At 38.3% G+C, this 20,677-nt stretch overlaps 1 protein-coding gene across 1 annotated transcript in view; it reads right to left on the reverse strand.

Moving 5' to 3' along the window:
• Nucleotides 1-20,677, reverse strand: part of SPEF2 (sperm flagellar 2) — a 156,662-nt gene that overhangs the window by 54,435 nt on the left and 81,550 nt on the right. Inside the window, 5 exon segments of the mRNA XM_021696168.2 lie at nucleotides 4,100-4,237; nucleotides 8,153-8,291; nucleotides 8,375-8,502; nucleotides 13,218-13,366; nucleotides 18,023-18,097. Coding sequence (XP_021551843.2) covers nucleotides 4,100-4,237; nucleotides 8,153-8,291; nucleotides 8,375-8,502; nucleotides 13,218-13,366; nucleotides 18,023-18,097 — 629 coding nt within the window.

Below are 20,677 nucleotides of genomic sequence, written 5' to 3' on the forward strand. Positions count from 1 at the left end.
CGAAGTAGTACATATTATTCATTATTATGACATTAAGAACTCCTGTGTCCTGTATCCAATCAACTAATACATTAACAAACATGTGAATGTCTTCTACCAGAGGTAACAAGTTAATCGATTTGGGAGATGCCAAAAATATGATACATACAAATACGAAATACAAATATGGGTACAGATACAAATACAAAAAAACTGAAGTACAAAGTAAGACTAGGTTTTGGTCCTCTAGGACTATTTAACCTAGTTGTGGAGAAATGACAAGGTAAGGCAAAGGCAATGGTCCGTTCTCTTTTCACAGTTTCCACTCTTGCTCAATAATGCGTACTAGGGAGATCACTCCTCCATGCTCACAGCAAACCCCGTCTGTTGGCATTGCCAGTAGTGCCTTGGGGGAAATGGAGGACACAGAGGAACTGGCAATAAGTGGAGCATCAGTCATTCACAAGGGACTCCCTGCCAGCCAGGCTACCCCCTTTGCAGGAATGAGGACATGCGTGCATCGTGAGTGCCAAATGCACCATGAGTCTGCCAACCCATTCTTGCATTAGGTGTCAGATCAGTTGGCACATCCATGCTCCTCTTTGGTGGTGTGAACATGACTTCCAGACTTCGCTTTGGCGAGTGGGGCTACTTAAACCAGTGCCTGAGGGCCTAGAGACTGAAGCTCTTCTGCAGAAGCATTCCATGATATATAGTTAATTATAGAAAGCATTTTTTCCCAAAAAGAACAAACCTGACCTAGTGTTCAAAGCCCTTCGCTGACCCTAACCCAAGGATATTTATGAAGGGATCCCAATATTTATCGGGCAAGTAATGTTACTATTTATTTCATAAAACATCCAGAAATAGTCTTGTACTACCATATTCACAGTCTAGAATAAATAAATGCTTTCGCCCTGTAGTTGACAACAGAAGACAAAAACAGTTTCAATAAGTTCGTTTTTGATACAAAAAAGGGTAAACCACATTGCTCCTGAAAAGCTGTCTTGTACATTGTTAAACTTTTCTAGGCAAATGACTGAAACAGGAAAAAGTTCACTTGGTTAAATTGAATCTATAGTATAAAATAAAATGACCATTCATATATTGTTTTAAATTATAAAACATGTTTTAAAATTTTGGATTTTAAACATAAATATACATTTAAGTAACTTTTCAAACTAGCATTTTGAAATGATTAGGAAAACTAAACATTTTTCTTTTCTTGCAGAGCAACCAAATTAAGTTTTAAGATATTCCTACATGGACAAATCTCACATTGTGACAGTAAGTGTTTTCACTTGTCATGCTTAGAGACAGAATCCTAGTTTTGAAGGGAACGTTAGAAAATCAAGCATAGTATTTTCTAAAATTTATTGGGTAGAAAACTTGTCCTGTGAGCTGTTAATGAGTACCCTGTTGGGGGTAAAAAAACCCCAAAACTTTGCAATGTCAAATAGTTTCAGAAATGCTGGATTAACATATCAAAAAGGTTTCTTAATGGCAGGGCATCTTGATGTCCTAATATGTCAATATGTTTGTCAATCTCCCAGGGAAAGGGAAGCACAGAGTATGCAGTACTTCCCAATTTCACTTGATCACTGAGTCCTTTTCTGCGGACCACTGTGTAAAACTAGTGTCCCATGGATCCCACTTTGGGAAATGCTTATCTAGTTGTCTGTGACCCAGTATTGCAGGCCTTGAAGACTTTCATAAAGATTCTTTCCCCTAGCCCTCCATTCCATAAACATGTGCAAACGTTCTGCTTATAAGCAGCTCAGTTGCTTCAAAAGTCTGTTATTTGTTGGATGGTTCTAATCATTGGGTTCTTTCTGCATTTATTGAACTGAAATCCACTTCCTGTAATTTCCATCTTCAGTTTTTGTAACGTCCTATCGATCAGTGCAGAATGAGGTTCTTTGCTGTTTCACGTGGCGGGCCTTCAACTATTTGAACAATGCCGAAGGATTATAACAGAAGTCACAGCACAGGGTTGTTGTGAAGGTCTAATGTAAGATACATGAAAGTCCTTTGAGCAGTGCCTGGCACATACAGAGGAAGGAGTAAGGAATTAACAAAGAGCAGCTCTTATTTGCTGCCCTGTCCTTTCTCTTCTTTCCTCCTTGTTGATTTTAGATGTGGATTCACTTCTTAGGACGAGAGCCTTCCATCTAGTATGTGAGAGTTCTACCATTCCCCAAAGAGGCATGTACTGCTCGGACTAATGAGAAATGATTCACTAAAATTCTCTATTCCCTTTGCCTTCACTACTGGATTTCAGTTATTTCTGCCAGAAGCTTCTGACACACCTGTTCCAACAGTCAATCTCTCCTTGCCCAAACCAGTGCCCCAGGAATGCTACCCAGTGTGGCTTAGGCTGCTTGGCTGGCTCACTTTAATCCTTTGTACAACCCACACCTGGATCCGAGCTGGTAGTCAGTGAGGCTGCTCTTGGGTCTCAGCTTTCTGCTGACTTTTCAGGCCTCCAGTGGTCCAACCTGCCCCTGTACCACGGGCTTGTCCCTCTGAAGGTTGGAAGTATCAGCATTCATGGTCGTTGGTTGAGTGAGCCTTTATTGAACATCTACCGTGCGCTAACTCGGATTGTCAGCTAAATATCCTGCGCTCCCACATTATCTCCTCATGTAAATCAATCGGTTGAGGACTAGAAATGTACCCTTTTCTATTCTCTACCCTCACTGCTATGCTCTTAGGAAAAAATACTCATGTAGACACAGCTTGGCTAACACAAGCTTACTGTTCCCCTCAGCTTGGCTAAACTTTAGATACTCTTCTTCCTAACTCTAGGTGCCTGACTGCCCTTTTCTAATTTACTTTACAAAATTTGTCATTGTAAATCTTTGCTCTGTCCATTTATATGTAAATCTTTTTTTTCCTAAAGATTTTATTTATGAGAGAGAGAACATGGGCAGGGCAGAGGGAGAAGGAGAAACATACTCCCCCTGAGCAGGGAGCCCGACAACATGGGGCTCAATCCCAGGACCCTGAGATCACAACCTGAGCCAAAGGCAGACACTTAACTGACTGAACCACCAGGCACCCCTGAGATGTAAATCTTTTTAAAAGCTTCTTGCCAGTTTTAGAACTCAAAACTGTCTTTCCCAAGTATCTGGGCACCATCCCTTTGAAAAGTAAACATCAAGGAAGATCATACCCCCAGCTGCCAGTTCCTCTGGGAGGGGAGGAGCCTAACTTGCTCCTCGAGGGTACCTTGCTCCCAGTGTTAAAACTAGGTGAAGATAGGAGAATGTTTATTTTTCCTTCAGGCAAAGCCAATCAGCAAGCACAGATGGCTTCTGATGCCCACTACACCCCAGCTCTCAAACTCTAGCTCTTTTTCTTGGCAATGCTGGATATCCAGACCTGGCCTGTGCTCTTTTTCCTACTGTTGACAATAGTCTTGGAATAAGAGCAATCGCTATCTTCTTATCTCGTCTAGTGCAATTTTTATTTAACAGGCTGCAAATATAAGTTAATGAGGTTGTTCTGGTGAATGGTTTTTTTTTTTTTTTTTTCAATCCTGACATAAGCCTTTTTCTGGAATCAGATGCCTGCTGACATTGACCTAGCCCATGCTTTATGGCAGAGCTGCTTTCCTGGGCTTTTGCTGGCAACTTTGGGTGTCCACTGTGAGAGGATGATGAGGTAACAACCAGTATAAGACAGCATCTCGAGATCTTGTCCCTCTCCACAGTTCTAAGCCACCTGGAAACAAAGCTGGTTGGTGGTTGCTTGGGAAGCTGCCAGTTTCTGTTATTGTTTTTGGTTTTGCTTTTTTTAAGTAGGCTCTATGCCCAGCTTCATGGGGTTTGAACTCACAACCCTGAGATCAAGATCTGAGCTGAGGTCAAGATTGGACGCTTAAGCGACTGAGCCACCCAGGCGCCCCGGGATGCTACCAGTTCTAGTGTTTGTTTGGCCCGGGCTAAAATTATTTCGTTCAGCTAAATTCCTCAGCAAGTTGCAGCTCAGGCCAGGCAGAGCGCTGTGAGTAAAATGAGCCTGAAGAGGCCCCTCATCCTCCCAAAGGAGTTGTAAAGGGAGGGACGGGAAGTAGCTGTGGAGGCAAGAGCCTGTGTTGTTGATGGGCTTCTCTTACCTGCATTAATGAGAAGAAATGGTTCATTGTTATTCCGATTGAGTCCTGCAACCAGCTCTCGTTAATGATATCCTGACGCTCTTGCTCTGCTTCTTCCTTCCGAGCATCACAGATGTCCCACAGGCGGTCTCGTAAATCCTGAGCAGAAAGAAACATCACTGTTACGCTTTACAATTGTGGCTCAAATTACCTCAGTGTAATAAAACGAGAATCCTTTGCCGTCTTAAAAATGTCTCCAAAGAAAATTAGACCTAATGCACTCATGCATTTTATTCCTTCATTCAATAAATATTTATTTTGCTTCTACTCTATGCCAGGCCTTTACTTTATAAGACCAGCTCACCAAATCATATGCCCACGTCTAGCACAAATCCACTGCAGTTCACTTTATTTATGGATGGCTATGTTTTATGTAGTATTCTAATCCTTTCTCAGAAAATTTGTTTAGTTGAAAAACTCCTGGGGTGCCTGGGTGGCTCAGTCAGTTAAGCATTGGACTCTTGATTTCAGCTCAGGTCATGATCTCAGGTTGTGAGATCAAACCCGTCATCGGGCTCTGCACTGGGTGTGGAGCCTGCTTACTCTTTCTCTGCCCATCCCTATCTGCTCTCTAAATAAACAAATAAATAAATAAATAAGTCCTTTCAGGGAATTTATGGGGAAATGGCGTATTGTTGGTGGAAGAAATATGCAGCTGTATTTAATCCAAGGGCATAGGCTTGTTCATTAATCACGAGTGGAACATGTCATTCACCAAGAAGTGCTGTCTGAGCTTAATAAGATTGTCCAAAAATTAGCTTTGTACTAAAGAGCTAGCAGTAAGAAAAATCTTTTAAAATCCCAGCTCTGCCATTTATATAACAAAACTAACAATAGCTACCATGTACTGAGGTCTTTCTACATGCATCAGTGTATCAGAACGTAAGTCACTGTACTTCTATCAACTCATTTAATGCCTCGCAACAACCTGAGGTAATATATTATAATGTTCATTTTGCAGAGAAGTCACAGAAAGGTTATCTTCCTGAAGGCACACAATAAGTAGGTCGTGGATCCAGGATATGAGCCTGTGCTCTTGACTAATCTACACCACTATTTCAGGTCTCAGTTACTTTATCTGTAACTTACCTTTTGGATGTGCCATATAGAATATATTAGCTTATGTATATAAAGCACTTAGCATAGTATTTAGCGTACAGTAATTCCTTGGTTAATAAAAACTATTATAATCTTATAAGAATATTGTGTTATCCATGCAATAAAATATCTGTTTAATAAAATATCCCATTAATGAAATGCATACAGTCAATTAAAATGTGACAGGTTTCACAATAATAATTTATTGAACATTATTATGTGTTGGGCATTGTGCCCAACATGGATTACCTCGCTAATCCCCACAATAACCAGGAGGTAAATTCTGGTGAGAAAATTGATGCCCAGAGAGGTTAAGTCACTTGGCTGTGGTTTCAAGGTGGTGGAGCCAGGAATCTTAATGCAAGCAGTTTCATTCTAGTGCCCACAGTGGGTTCTTTTTCTGTGATATTGTATGAATGGGACTCTTAGCATTTTGATTTGTTACCTTCAGGGAACTGCACGTAAAAATGAAAATATCACAGCCATTTTTATAGTCCTATGCTAAGTAGCAGCACAAAACACCATTATTATAGAGCTGACCTTGATATCTGCATGGTCTTTCCACAAATGCTCTAGCAGATATTCAATGCACACTGGTTTGTGCTTACCAAGCATTTGTACATTTTTGAGAGCTAGAAGAGTTTTCTTTTTGTTTCTGCCTCACTGTGAGGCCTTGGCAAGTACTAGCATCTCTGTGGTTCAGATTTCTGATGGCAGAGTGGGGACAATGCAATAGCAGAACCTCTCCATTAACTTCTCAGAAGTGGAATGAAATAAGACAAGAACAAGGGCATTGACCAAGCATAGAGAGGGTCTGGGCTTACCCAGAGGCATGGCTGGTTGTCACATTTCATTTGACAAGAATTAGGGAATTATTATATATTCCTGAGTGGGTTGTATTGAAGAGTGGGTTGTATTGAAGAAAAACTCATGGCTATTAATTGTGAAGGTTGTGCAGACAAAAATCTTTAAAAATGAACAGTTTTACAAAAGTTTTAATGGTTTTCTGTTGGGTCAAAGCCCAAATTCAATTTATATGGTGCTTACTAGAGTCTCACATAAAACAAAATGACACAAAAAGGTCAAAAGTCAAAACTTATACAAGACAAACACAAATAAGAAATAAAGCAAGGTTCACGGTATTAATATCAGATACAGTAGAATTCAACACAAAAGAAGTACTTTGGTGCAAAGATGGTTATTTTATACTCTAAAGAGTATAGGAGACCATGAAGAAATAGCTTGACACGTTTCTTCACATGTCAAATAACGCTGCTTCAGAAAAGCAGCTTAATGAATGGTTCAGGGCATGGGCCGGGGAGCGTGGTGGCGTGGGGTCAGATTCCAGATCTGACACTTACTTCACCATATTTTGTCATCCATTAAATGGGAATATTACTAGTTCCCACCTCAGAGGGCTGTCTTGAGGATGCAGAAAGACAGTGCCAGCACGTACATGTTCAGGTTAGCTTTACTGCTGCTACATTAAGTCTGTAAAGCAATCTACTAAATCTATTAAAATCTATAAAGCAAGGCAAATGGATAGAAATGTAACCATCATAGGGATTTTTAAACTTACTTCCATTAGTTTTTGCAAGATTATGTAGGTATAAAAATGTAACAAAAGGGTAATTGTTTCAATAGTTTTTGCAAGATTATGTAGATATAAAAATGTAACAAAAGGGTAATTGTTTCTATGACACTTTAAAAAATGAAAGTGATATATGGGGCCCATCCTAAACCTGAGTTTGGACATAGGGCTGGAAGCAAAGGCAGGTTTATTTTTGAAAACTACTTGTTTCCCTACAATATACTCTTGCTGAGAATCCACTGCTAAAAAGCGTTCTAATGACATTAACAAGGTTGATTTGGCCAAAACTTATTGACCCTTCTAAATAAAGACTATATGCTATTTTCTAGCACCCATGGAATATCAACAAAAATTTTCCATGTTTAAGGCAACTGAAAAATTTAGATAAATTTAAAATATTATTGAAATTACTTAAATAAGTCAAAACTCTAAATACCTAATTCTCAGATCACAATGCAACAAAATTAGAAGCAAGGGACAAAATTTAAAGCAATAACAAAATTTGTCACTGGGAAATGAAACAAAACATTTTAAAAAATAATTATGTGGTCAGTGACAATATCAATAAGGCAATTAGACACTATTTGGTAATTAATTATAATGAAAATACTAAAGTCAAAAACAATGGGATCTATCCAAGTTTCTACCTGAAGTTTTTCGTCTTTCCTTGACTATTTTTATTAGAAGCTTCTCTACTTTATTGATTGAATTGATATTTCTAAAAAGTTTAATGTTTTTAACTTCCTAATTGAAATCAGGCTTCCTGGACTTCAGGAGTCCTTTTCTAAAACATCAGGGTCATATATTCCACTTATGAATTTATGAAAATCTGCCTATTAAGGGCCAGGCACTGTGCCTGCTGGAGATACAAAGATGTATAAGATTTGGTACCTTCCCTCAAAGGATCGATTCAATATTGGCAGCCCTTTAGGTTTTCCATGAAGTTCCCTCATTCCCCTTCTCCCTGACATCATCCAACCATATGACCGCACTCAAGGTAGGTACGTGCTTAATGCCAGGCATGGAGATAGTTACAATGCCGAACAAAGGGGTTAGGGGTCTACAAAACAGATGCCAAGAATGCTCTTGCTTTGCTGGACTTGGCTCCTCTTCCTGGAAGTGTTGTCCACCATGTTATCATTTTGAGAACATGAGTCTCAACTGAAGTTTGGAAGAGCCATTGCTCTTGAAAGTTGGCAGGTTAAGTGTTCAAACCATTTCCCTCACCCTCACACCTCATGGAAGAGAAAGGGAATGAGTTAGGGTTCTGCAGTACAATATTCTCGTTTGGAGACCCTGGTGCAGCAGGTCGCAGATTTCCTTACATTTACTCTTTGGTGTAGTTCAGACTTTGTTTCCTCATCATCCCACAGGTCATCAGGAAGAGCATTGAAATCAGCCTGCCATTGAGATACAAAATCTTGTTTGTGATCTGGACGCCGCAGAAAATGCTGGAAATTTGTTCTGTAAGGCAGTAAGAGAATGAGATGGAGCTCACATGACATGCCTATAGACTACAGAATTCTGACTTTGGAAACATTACTTACCTAACTTCATATAAGTAAGAAATCACAGAATGCTGTTCTTCTCTCAGATGCCTGAGTGCTGTTTTGATGGAGTTTATATAGGAATTTTCTATTAGTTCCCAGTAAGGTACTAAAAAGGAAGGTATTTCCTGTTAAATGGTAAAGCATAAAATTAATCATTTCAAAGTGACAATTCTTCTGACTAATTGAGTCAAAAGAGCAATACTAAGCAAGAAGAACAAGATGCAGATGGAACTATCTAATGCATTCTCTGTGAAACTTCTTGCCCCTCCTTTTCTTTTCTCCCCCAACTAATTTCTATTCCAAATACTTCTTCATGTCTCAGTTCAGATAAATTTCTTCCAGAAATTCTTCCCTGATCCAAAAAGTCTTGAAGGTCACCTCCTGACATTCCAGAGTTCTATCTCAGCCCCTGTACTTTCTGCTAGTATAGTAGGGATGACATTAATGGCAACTGCTTGTTCATTTGTCCATATTCACCTCTAGAATATCAGTCTCATAAAGAACAATGAGAACAATGGTTGTTTTAGTCACCACTCTACCATTTTTCCTATAATCACCACAGCGTCTGGGACATAATAGGTGTCCAAGAAATATTTACTGAATGAATAAATAGATGTCATATTTTGCCTAAGTTGGAAAACTGCCTATCATGGACAATATCTAGTGTTCATGTCAGGGTGGTGATGAGTCATTTCTCTGAATTTGCCCAAGTGGTTTTATCTTTGCTGTGTGTACCATGAAAATTAGAAAGTTTCTTTAGGTTATCTTTGATGATACAAATAAATAACCAAAACTAAGAAATAATCAAAATGAAATAAAATTGAAGATACATATTATATTCAATATGAATTCTCTGTACTAAATATTCCCTCATTGGCTGTGCATTTATTTACTCAGGGAATTACACATGGAGACCTGAGAGGTTATTTGGCTAATCTCCTTTCCAATTCAGAAATGCTAAATACTAGCGATGAATGATCCCTCCGTGGACCTCACTGATACCTTTCAGGGCAGGCCCTCCAGTGTCACACAACTATGTTACTGTAAAAGTCTCCCTTGTGTTGAGCAGCAATTTGCCTTCCTGTAGTTCCCACTTCCCAGCCCTAGCTGTGCCCTTTGGAGAAGGGGAGACTACATTCATAACAGTCTTCCCTGTGACAGCCTCTCAGATATTGGAAGACAATGGGGAGAGGTAGGCTGGGATTCAGGATGAAACTTGTTTTGTTAGGCTCAGCATCTAGTACAGCATTTGCACGTAACAGGCCTTCAATAAATTTTACTACGTAGACTCACCTGAACCCAATTTTATCATCAGTTAAATTTTTAGGAGACTGGCTGGCTCCATCTAGTTCTAAAAGTCTATGATTTAATGTCCAGACACATTTGAAGTATTCATTTATCTAGTTTAAACGCCTACGGTTCCTTTAATGCTCCTCTGACATTATTTTAACACCTTTTTTTCCCCCTAGTTCCTGCCTCTGGTTTCTACTTTTTCATGATACCCAGAATGGTGCTAAAGACCATTTTATTTTTTTTTTTTTTTTTTTTTTTTTTTTAAAGATTTTATTTATTTATTTGAGCCAGAGAGAATGAGAGAGAGAGAGAGAGCACATGAGAGGGGGGAGGGTCAGAGGGAGAAGCAGGCTCCCTGCCGAGCAGGGAGCCCGATGCGGGACTCGATCCAGGGACTCCAGGATCATGACCTGAGCTAAAGGCAGTCGCTTAACCAACTGAGCCACCCAGGCGCCCCCTAAAGACCATTTTAAATAAGCCCCATTACGCCACCTCCCTCCTGGATGACTTTAATCCATTAATTCACACTTTGTGCATAGAGAGTTACCACCTAGGAATAGACCTAATTGAATTAACACCCTGCTCACAGATCTCATTTGTTTATAAGAACTTCATGAGAAGTTGTCAAATACTATTTTGAACTCAAGATATGCAAAGTTTATGGTACTTCCCTGATCCATCTAGTCAACCTTGCTGTCAAGGAAAAGGAATGGGCTAGTTCAGCAGGACTTAGTGAAACTATGTGGGCTCTGGGTGATCATTTTTGTAGTTTATACATGCTCAGAAGTCAGACTTTTAATATTTTCTCTCAAATTGTGTTAGGGTTTAATGTTTGGAGTATTGGTCTGTATGTTACTAAATCCCATCAGCATTTTATTAAACATTTAGGTATTTTCCTATATCTGGTCTTCTGGAATCTCCCATATCCTCTGTGATTTCTATGAGTTGTTGATAATTTCAAATCTATAGGTTCTTCCAGTCTCTAGGATATAATTTTTTCTGGGTCTGGGCACTTGAACTTGTGTGATATGACTAGATGTTCAGATCTATACTTTTCAATTAAATAGTCTTCTTTTCATTGGGTAAGACTGAGTATAATAGGAAATCAGTAGCCAAAGCAAATATGCTCCAAAACTTCAGAAGCTGAAAAGCAAAGATCTCTCACTCTGCCTTCTCAGTTCTCTCTGCACCCCTCCTTCTGGCTGACAAAGGGGGTAGGACCCAGGTTCTTCTGGAACTTGGCTGCTGCTTCCACCTGGAAGAGCCAGATCTGAAAGCAATCTCTCTCAATCTCTTCAACCTCTCTCTCTCTCTCAATCTACCTTCCCTTCTCCCCTTCTTCTTCTCCTTTCCCCCTTCCTCTCTTTCTCTGTCCACATGCCTACTGAGGGAGGTAGATATGGGGTCCTTGGATGGCCTGGAACTGGGGTTACCAGATAAAGTATAGGAGGCCCATTTAAATTCATTGATAATCTAAAATTCAAATTTAACTGGGCATCTGTCTTTCTTCTTTGACAGGTAAGCTCTCCAGCTTACCTGCCAAAGGGTGAGAACCTTAGGGTGGGAAAAGGACTAGAGATGGGAAAAGGACTTTGTTTCTAGGCTCTAGACTACTTCTAGTTGTAGCAAAATGTGTTCTCCACATGGTTTCACTTAGGTTATTAGAGGTAGAGGTCTGTGCTGCATATCTTCCCATTGTTCCTACAGACCAAGTTCCTATCCTTCATTCTTCGGGCTGCTCAGTGCCCTGGAAGGCTAACTTATGTGAACTACTTCAGGAAACAACCTTACCCTCCATCTTCTGGGCAAGAGATGGGAGAGCAAGAAGAACATGAGGTCTGGTCCTGTATTTCCCCACTCCCCTCTGCTGTGTCACTGTGGGTGGCTACATCCCTCTGCTGAAGGCCTCCGCTCCTGCCAGATGGCCCTCTCCACACAGAGGTCCTCTTGGCTTCCAAGCATCTGCTCCTTTTCCCCACCCTTTCAGGCCTACAGGCCATATGGCTCCCAGCTACCCCTTGTTTGGGGGTAATAATCAAATCCTTATATGTTCCCTTATTTTTGATCCTTTATTCAACTCTCCTTAAATTATCATCTGTTTTCTGCCAGAATCCTGACTGCTAGAAGATCTACATGGGAGCTGGTGCTAAATCTCAGGGTTAATGTTTATTTTTTCACTTCTGCCCTCTATTTCCTTCTTGTCCTCTATGTATTTATTTCTCTCATGAGCTTCAAGGTTTGGATTTAAGGATTAGATTTCAATATTTTTGTCTCTTACTCCCCAACCCTGCCAAATAATATCATTTTAGTTTTATCTACTTCCCAACAACCATTTCTATATCCCGATTCTATGACAAGTTTTTTTAATGTATTTATTTCAATAAGTAGCTTCGTTTGGCTGAGTGATATTACACTCATCTACAATTGTATCATTTAATGTTGTCATTTTCAAACATTTTCTGTTCTAGCTTCCTTATCAATGTAAATTAATTAAATCATTAGAGCTTCATCAAGAATCTATGTTGTGTTTGATTCTGTATTGAATATAGTCAATTATCCCACATGTTCTTACCCTCTTTCAAAGGGGTTATAATCTAATTGGGGATATAAGACATTTCCCTAGGAAAGATCAATAATAATAGCAACAGCACAACCACTGAAATTCATGATTGGTCTCAAATGCCTGGCCCAAGCAGTCAGTGCTCAGAGTTCATAAGAGTAAGAATTCACTGAGGATTGCAGTGAAAAAAAAAAGGGGCTGCATCTTTTATAGAGCAATTTGTCTTTGAAAAAAGTGTGAAAGGAAAGACCATTCTTGGTGATTTTCTTAAGATGATTTATCTATTGAAGCAACCAGCTTTGCCTATGTGGAGACTGGGCTTTGCAATTGTCAGAGAACAAAGAACTGAAGGGCGTTCCCAGAGTTCACCTTATTCTGGCATACCTATTTAAAGTTCTCAGGCCAGACAGTGACCTGTTCTTTTATTAGTTTAGTTAGCTTCAAAAAGTTTCTTCTATTTGTAAAAAGTCAGAAGTTAAACTTCATTTGAAAGCATTACAATGCAGACATGAGAATATGGATGGAGGGCTATAATTTGCTGGATATGTGTTCTGAGGAAGTCATTCTTCCAGGAAACTGCATCTCTGCTTGTCCTTGGGGAGAAAATTGGTCCTCACAGAACCCATTTGTTCTCCTGCTTTCAGCACTTAATAGTGGTTCAAAGCATGACTCAGAAACTCGAAGGAGTAGAGAGAGGATACAATGTGATTCAATGAATAGTGTCAAAAATTCACCTCGGCTTTTTTTATTATTATGTTCAGTTAGCCAACATATAGTCCATCATTAATTTTTGATGTAGTGTTCAACGATTCATTAATTGAGTATAACACCCAGTGCTCATCACCATGCGTGCCCTCACCTTGGCTTTCTGATGAGCATACATATCACCAGCTATAAAAGGCCTGGATGATGCAAATAATGGTGCGAATCTTTACTATAAACAAGAGAAAGGCTAGCTTCTATTAGCTTCAATCTAAACTGCCATACCTCAGGAATTGGTTCATTCACGTAGACCCATTCTTCGGCTCCTGGCTTAGGTGGTGGTGGCACTATGGGAACAGGTGACACATCTGTAGAATCGGCAGGTGATTTCTTTACTGGTGCTTTCCCTCCTGGTGATTTTCCTTTAGGAGAACCTTAAATATGCATAATAAATCATTCCACTACAAGTAGATGAATGGAACCAGATTCTGGTGGATGAATAAATCTAGGATTACTGTGGACTTCAGGCAACTCATTAAGCAGTTTTGGGGAGTCTTAGCAAATCAAAAAAATCAAACACCCCATTCTCTACAGCCTCCAAATTAACCAATAATATCAGGAACAGGTTTGGGGTTTTGTTTTGTTTTGTTTTGTTTTGTTTTGTAAGCCACTCAGGTTTTTTGTCCAGTTGGCTATCAAAAGCAACTTGGTATTTTATTTTTGTCTCTGTCCTTGCTTCCATAATGAACAAAGTTTACACTGAAAATTGCATTTCATTTACTATTGCAAATACTAGCAAATTAAATTCTCCATCCTGAATGAGAAAGAGTAAGTCTACTATGAGCAGTGCTCTTGATCGGTTTTGTTTGTTTGTTTGTTTTTGTTTTTGTTTTGAAGCTCAGGGGAGGAGTAGGAAGGAAGGAGGTTACTGTAAGTCAGCCGGAGTCAGTGAAGGATGTGGGGAAGGAGACACAGTGAGTATTGTAGCTCCTGAATATTCCAACATTCCCTGAATGAGACACAGGGTTTCTGAGTGGGAAACTGTATTTCTTGCTACACTCAGGGAGTATGGATGAAGGTACCTTCTGTGCCATAAGCCTGGCTGAATTAAGGCGTAAGAAAGAGAGAAGGGGAGAGAAGAGAAAGAGAGAGGAGGGAGGAAGAGGAGGTAGAGGAGGAGAAAGAGGAGGAAGAGAAAGAATGCTAATGTTCAGTTCAGAATCCACAAAGGGCATATGCTTCACTCCTCCTGAGAGCATGAAGAAAGGAATCTAGACCAGTTGGGTGGCATGGCAGTCTTATGGTCTGAAAGATCCTGTGATTCATCAAAGTAGCGGAACTCAGAAAGCCTAATATTTCCTTAAAGGATCAAGGTTATTATGGTTTAGAAAATCATTCTGTTTAAATTGCACTTACCTTCAGAATAATTACTGAGATTTTAGATGCAGTTTATAGACACCTATAGATTTGGGAATACTTTATTTCCCAAGCTATATTTCCTTAATGAGGATTATTTAATGAAAATGCTATTTAGAAAAGTAAATATATCTTACACTTTTATGCTAGTTAAATTATATAGATTATAAGTAGAGGGGAAATTGTCAATTATGTCTTATGGAGAGTTTAGGTGACCTCTACTTACACATTTAAAAATAGTATCCATTATCTATAGGTCTAAAGTTATATCCAGCTCTTTTTACATTTAGGAAAAATTTGAGAAAATCTTTGTTCAGGCAATAGCCAACAATGTTCATTATTTGATATATATTTCAATAGGGTGATTTCCTGTTATTTGACCTGAATCTGGTGAAATAAAAATGATAACACTATGGGCACTTTAAGATGAATTTCTCTAAGAAGAATTCCTAAGAGGAAGAACTTTGCAATTGTAAATGTGAGACTGAAATGAGTTTCTTCTTTCTTCTTTTCTTAAATAACATGATCAGTCAGTGAAAACTAAGAGCCAGGTAGTCTTTTTGGGCCATCGTGCTTTGATTCCATTTAACTTATATCTATTTTTTAACAATGAAAATGCTAAGGGGAAAAACAAAATTTGAATGAATAAAAATGTATCTATGCCATAGGGATTTGAACATAATCTGCCAGCATCTTAAATGTAACAGGGGGGCGTTTCTTCCTCAGTACCACTCACCCGACCACATGGAAGCTTCAGTTTCTAATGAGAGACCGGCTTTCACTTGAAAGATGGATTGTTTTGTCCCAGTGTAGCCGTTCAATGTTGAAATAGAAACAGTTCATATGTATGTTTTTCCTAAATTGCAATCCAAATGAAATATTTTGGGGGATGGGACATATAAAAAATATGTTATAAATAATTGAATGTTTCTGATATTCCAATGGCTACAGTACAGGATTAATCCTTGGGCTCCAGTTTAATAGTTCTCCAACTTTAACGATCATCAGAATTCCCTAGAGGGTTTATTAAAACACAAATTGCTGGGCCCCTCCAGGAGTTTTAGATTTGGTAGGTCTGGAGTGGGGCCAAGTATTTGTGTTGTTAGTAAGTTCCCAGGTGACCACACTTAAAGAGCCACTGTTCTGGTGGATGCAGCCAGGTATTTCAATTTCATTAGCCTTTTATCTTTTTCCATGCCCTTCCAGTTAAATGTCACTGATGTTTATAACACTGACATTTCATTTACTGCTAAGTGGCCTGGTAGCACCTATTACTATAAGTCAAGTTGGAAAGCAAGCACTGGAACGATGCCAATGCCAACAAGTGGGCAGGCCAGTGGAACTAAAGACAACATCATTCCCTGATGTTTGTTCCATAAAACTCTAGCCCCAATAGATACTCTTCCAAGAGAGAATTCTGCAGCCAAAATATTTTGGGATATTACATATTGTATTTCCCACTTCCTTAGAGATGCATATTGATATATTTTTTAAAATCCTGCATTAAAAACTTTTTAACTTAGCCTAATTCAGTATTTTCTGCAATTAGTTGATTAGGGAAAACTTTCTTCATTCAGCCCCTAATTAACAAGTGGTAGGTAAGGTCATGGGGTTGAAAAGCTGTGTTTTATGAATCAATAACATGGGACAATGGCAAATGGGTTGAAGAGAATAAGAAATGATTTAAGAACACCAAAATACACTTGGCAAAAGGCATTTCAGTGTCAAGATTTGGGAGAAGAAGGGTAGAGACTGATCTATTATGCAGAGAAGAATAGGACTGAGTCAAAGATGTCAACAGCAGGAAATAAAGGTAAGTTTGAAGAAAGAAAAAAGGAGATAGCTCCTTAAACCAGAAGAGATGATCTCATTATAATGGTATCAACTGACCTATGAGATAAATGGATAATCAATCAGTTGTGTTCACCTCCAGTGATGTTAATTTTAAATACTAAGAATTAAAATCATAACTTCCTTTTAATGAGGAAACCTGATACATGCCGAAAAACAGCATTTCTATGTAACAGAAAGACTTCTAAATCATGATTGCAAATTCACCTATTTCAAATATTATTTAACACAACAGAAATCCAGTAAAATAAAAGCAAAAAATGTTTGAAAGTTCTTAGTTACTTAAATTGAGCTAACTGCATGACTCCAATGTATATATTTTACTGGTTGAACTTGTATTTGCTTATGATTTGTTTGGGGTGTGTATACTTTTAAATAAGGATGCTCTTAAAGCATGTGCATTATTATATTTAACTTGATTTGGTAACTAATATGCATAGTATATTTAATTTGTTTTTTTTAATTTGTATTTTTGAAGATTCTATGATGATCCTTCATTTGCTTTTATTGATCACAATGAGAAAGCAAGGAATAAATACTGTAAATGCAAAATTCTCCTATTCTCTAAAATTCTCTAAAATTCAAAATTCTACTATTCTCCTATTAGTAAATCAGTAGAGCTGAGCATAAATTATAGCCCTTAACATTTTGGCTAAAATTTATATCTCAGTGTTAACTCATCAGGTGGCTCTAGTTATATATCATGTTACATAATTAGAGAAGGATGAAATTCTCTTTGGGATCATGGTTATGTATTTTTAAATGGCAAAATCAAGATCCTTTCAGCCCATCATTATGTGAACTTGCACACTCTTGGCTTGCAACTGCATTTGGCAATTTGTAATGAAAAGTTAAGAAAAGGTACACACTCATGACAACCCCATGTGAATATACCCTGAAAAAGCCAACTGTATGTATTTATAACAGCATTTCAATCTTTAATTGGTTGTTATAGCAGCTTCAACATAAATCTAACTAAGATGCTGTTACAAGTCTAGGATTTTCTTCTGTCAACTATCAATTACTTAAAAATTTTACCCCCTTTATTTCACAGAAACAGTTAAAATAAAATAGAAAAAAATTACATGAAATTAGGGTGAGGACAAGTACAACTTAAAGTGGAAGGTCAAAACTGGGAGAGGTATTAGAAAGCAGATATTGAGATCTAGGTACCCTTGCATGGATACGGGCACTAGTTTGGTTCTGAACTTCTGGTCAGCCAAAATAGAAAAGGAAGTATCATCATTTAGATGTGCTAATTATCTAACCACTCAGAGGAAGAAAGAGTTTCCTGTCCCTTGATTCTGAATGAAATCTCTCACCTAGGATTTCATATACGGGCCATTAAATGATGTAGTGGGCATACTATCCCCTCAGAAAATAAAATATGAGGTTATTATTGGTGTAATGAAAGTTTCACCTCCACTGCTATGTTATACTGTGAAGGGAGTTGAGGACTTTATACCGAAGTGCGTATCAGTGAAGGCAATTTGATGAGAGCTCAAGAAAATATGGTTCAGTGCATAGCTTTCTGATGGCATAGCTTAGCCCAAGGATAACACCTATAATTTCTACGATGAATGGATATTCTGTATACTAGATATCTCTAAATTATTCCCCACGAACATCACTTTTCTCAGCAGAACCTTTGCTAAAATCCAGGCTACAGAACGACTGAGGTTATATTCTTTGGCAAGGGCTTATGGTTTACAAGGCCTAAGAGAAGTATTCAGTGTATACAACTAACAAATCTGGCTCTCTTCCCTGAGGCAGTTAGGAAATGCAGAATTACATTGAACCATATCTATCTTTATCTGCGGTACCTTTTCTTTTGAGTGAAGTGTCACCTTTCTTCCCTTTTCCTTCCTGAAGAGATTCTTGCTTACCATGCAAGGACTCTAAACAAAATTCAAGACATAAACATTATTGATGATTTTCTTTAATATTCTGGGCTATATTACTCATACACAATCCAATGCTATTTCTCACAGATAAACAGTTATATTTGTGACGTCTTCACTTGAGCTAAAATTAACCTGAAGACAGACTGGATTAAAACTTCTTGAATGATAGCCCTGATAGTGCTATTTGATTTGTCACACTGAGAAGTTTAGTATCAATATTTGGTAGTGGACTTGATTGTAAACTCTTCAATGCAACATAACCTGCAGAGTTTTAAAAGTTAGTTACAAGTTCATTTGAAGCATATGGCTCTATTTTTATTTATTTCAACTAAATGATCCTTATACAATAAGACAACTAAATCTGTAATAAGATGATGCCAAAACACCTTGAGGAAGAGCTGAATAACCACATTGTTTTGAAATGATGCATCCTTGAGCTTTTCCTGACCTCACGCCTTGTAATTTCTACATTTCCGTTTTGCATTGACTATAACTTGCAATGTAAAGGATGGTTTGGATATGGTTATCTTGGATTCCTTGAACTCTAGTTCAAAACTATGCTGGAAGGGGGAAAACGGGAAACTGATCATCTAAAGGTCAATAAGGCATCCCAAATAATAAATTAGTTCCTTGAAAAAAATCCCTATATTCCACATTATTCACCAAACAAGTTCAATCATTATCTACTCTTTGCCCTGGGCTACAGTTTATTCTTCATTGGAAGGATGGACATATGGGACAATTTAAATGCCTATGATGGAGAGACCCTGTCTGACCTACTATTTATATTTAGAAGTGATAATTATAAGAATGTGTAAATGTATAGCACATGCCATATTTAAACTTCTCAGATCCAACAACCAAGACTTCATAGAAAGAAGACATAGAAAAGGATTAACCTTAAACTTGGTCAGCCTCTATAAAAAGACTTTTAAGTATCCAAATAGCCGACTGCCAGACTCAAAAATAAGTAAACAAACAAACAAATAAATAAAAACCAAACATTTGAACTAGTTGCTTTTTTTAGAAATAAGCTTAATAATAGTAACAATAAAGTTTAGATAAGCTCCTACTTCCTTTAATAACAATACTTTGGGTAACCAACTATTTAGCTCTAAACTAGCTCTAAACAAGGCAACAGAGAATAGAAGTTACAGATAGAGATATCTGAATTTATAAAGGACACTGAATTTATAAAGCATTGTGGGCAAGTCTAATTTCGGCTGGGGCAACATCTACTCTACCTGTTTTTTTTAAAATCAGTTCTAAAATAGATTCTGAAATCTCAAAAAATATTTTTAAATAGCAGCATGGATATAGTACTATTATATTCTGTCACACTGACAGCTCAAGTTTTAAATTGAATTCTGAAGTTTGGTAGTGGATTTGATAATAGACCCTTTAATAGAATGTTAACTGTGAACTCCTTCAGATTTAATCCCAAGTACATTTGAAGCAGATATAAAATGTAGAACTATATACAATGCAGAACCATATGGGGACAAAATGACTGTTTGTACTCAGTGCCCTATGCCTCCTTCTTTACCGTTTCTACCCTGATTTTTTTTTTTCTAATTTTTGGTAAATAATTCCTCTTTTCTTTTCTTTTTTTTTAAGATTTTATTTATTTATTTGAGAGAGAGAGACACAGCGAGAGAGGGAACACAAGCCGGGGGAGTGGGAAAGGGAGAAGCAGGCTTCCCACGGAGCAGGGAGCCCGACATGGGGCTCGATCCCAGGACCCTGGGATCATGACCTGAGCCGAAGGCAGACGCTTAACCGACTGAGCTACCCAGGTGCCCCAGTAATTTCTCTTTTCATCTCAACTTCTAAAGACTGTAGTTGGGTGTTTGAGATGGACATGTTCAGAAGCCTCAGGTTTTCATTTCTAAAAACGTTTCATTTGAAAAAAATTGTTAATTATTTATATAAAAATAAACAAACCTGCCAGGAACTTTCCCCTCTAAAATTGCTTCACTAAGCTTCCCTGAGCTGTAAGGGCAGCCACCCGTTTCACTGCCTCGCTCTACTGCCCCCTCGATGCCCACGAGCACAGAGATCTCTTTCCATTAAGGCATTGTTGTTGGAAGGCAGTAATTAGGCCTCTGGAGACTAACACTTGGATAAGTTTTTAAAGATTAGGCAGTAAGCCTGTCCTTGGTGAAAAAAAGAGACAGATGCAAGCACTCTTTTAAGCAACAATAGCTTTATTATTCCTCCCATGCACAGTATTCAAGAATACAATTTTAAAATCGCAAGCAAACTTCAGAAACTTAAAGACTGAACTGTGTTATAACCAGAAACACCAGAGATTGGTTTCGGGGAATGGCTCAGGTACACAGATCACCCAGATTTCGAGCGGACCAAGGGGGAGGTCGTGGTAGGACAGCCATGGTCAGAGGTTAAAGGACTATATTGGATAAGTCTAGGCTACTCGAGCCACTGTGAAAACTGTTCTCCCCAGTTCTAAACAGATTTCTATTTTTCCTCCAGACCTCTGAATTTTTTTCAAATTCCTAATGAGGTAGTGGGAAAAGGGCATATATATTTAATTTATGGCTTTGTGCTTTATTG

Source organism: Neomonachus schauinslandi, chromosome 7 (genome assembly GCF_002201575.2).
Source record: "Neomonachus schauinslandi chromosome 7, ASM220157v2, whole genome shotgun sequence".
Classification (NCBI taxonomy): Eukaryota; Metazoa; Chordata; class Mammalia; order Carnivora; family Phocidae; genus Neomonachus; species Neomonachus schauinslandi.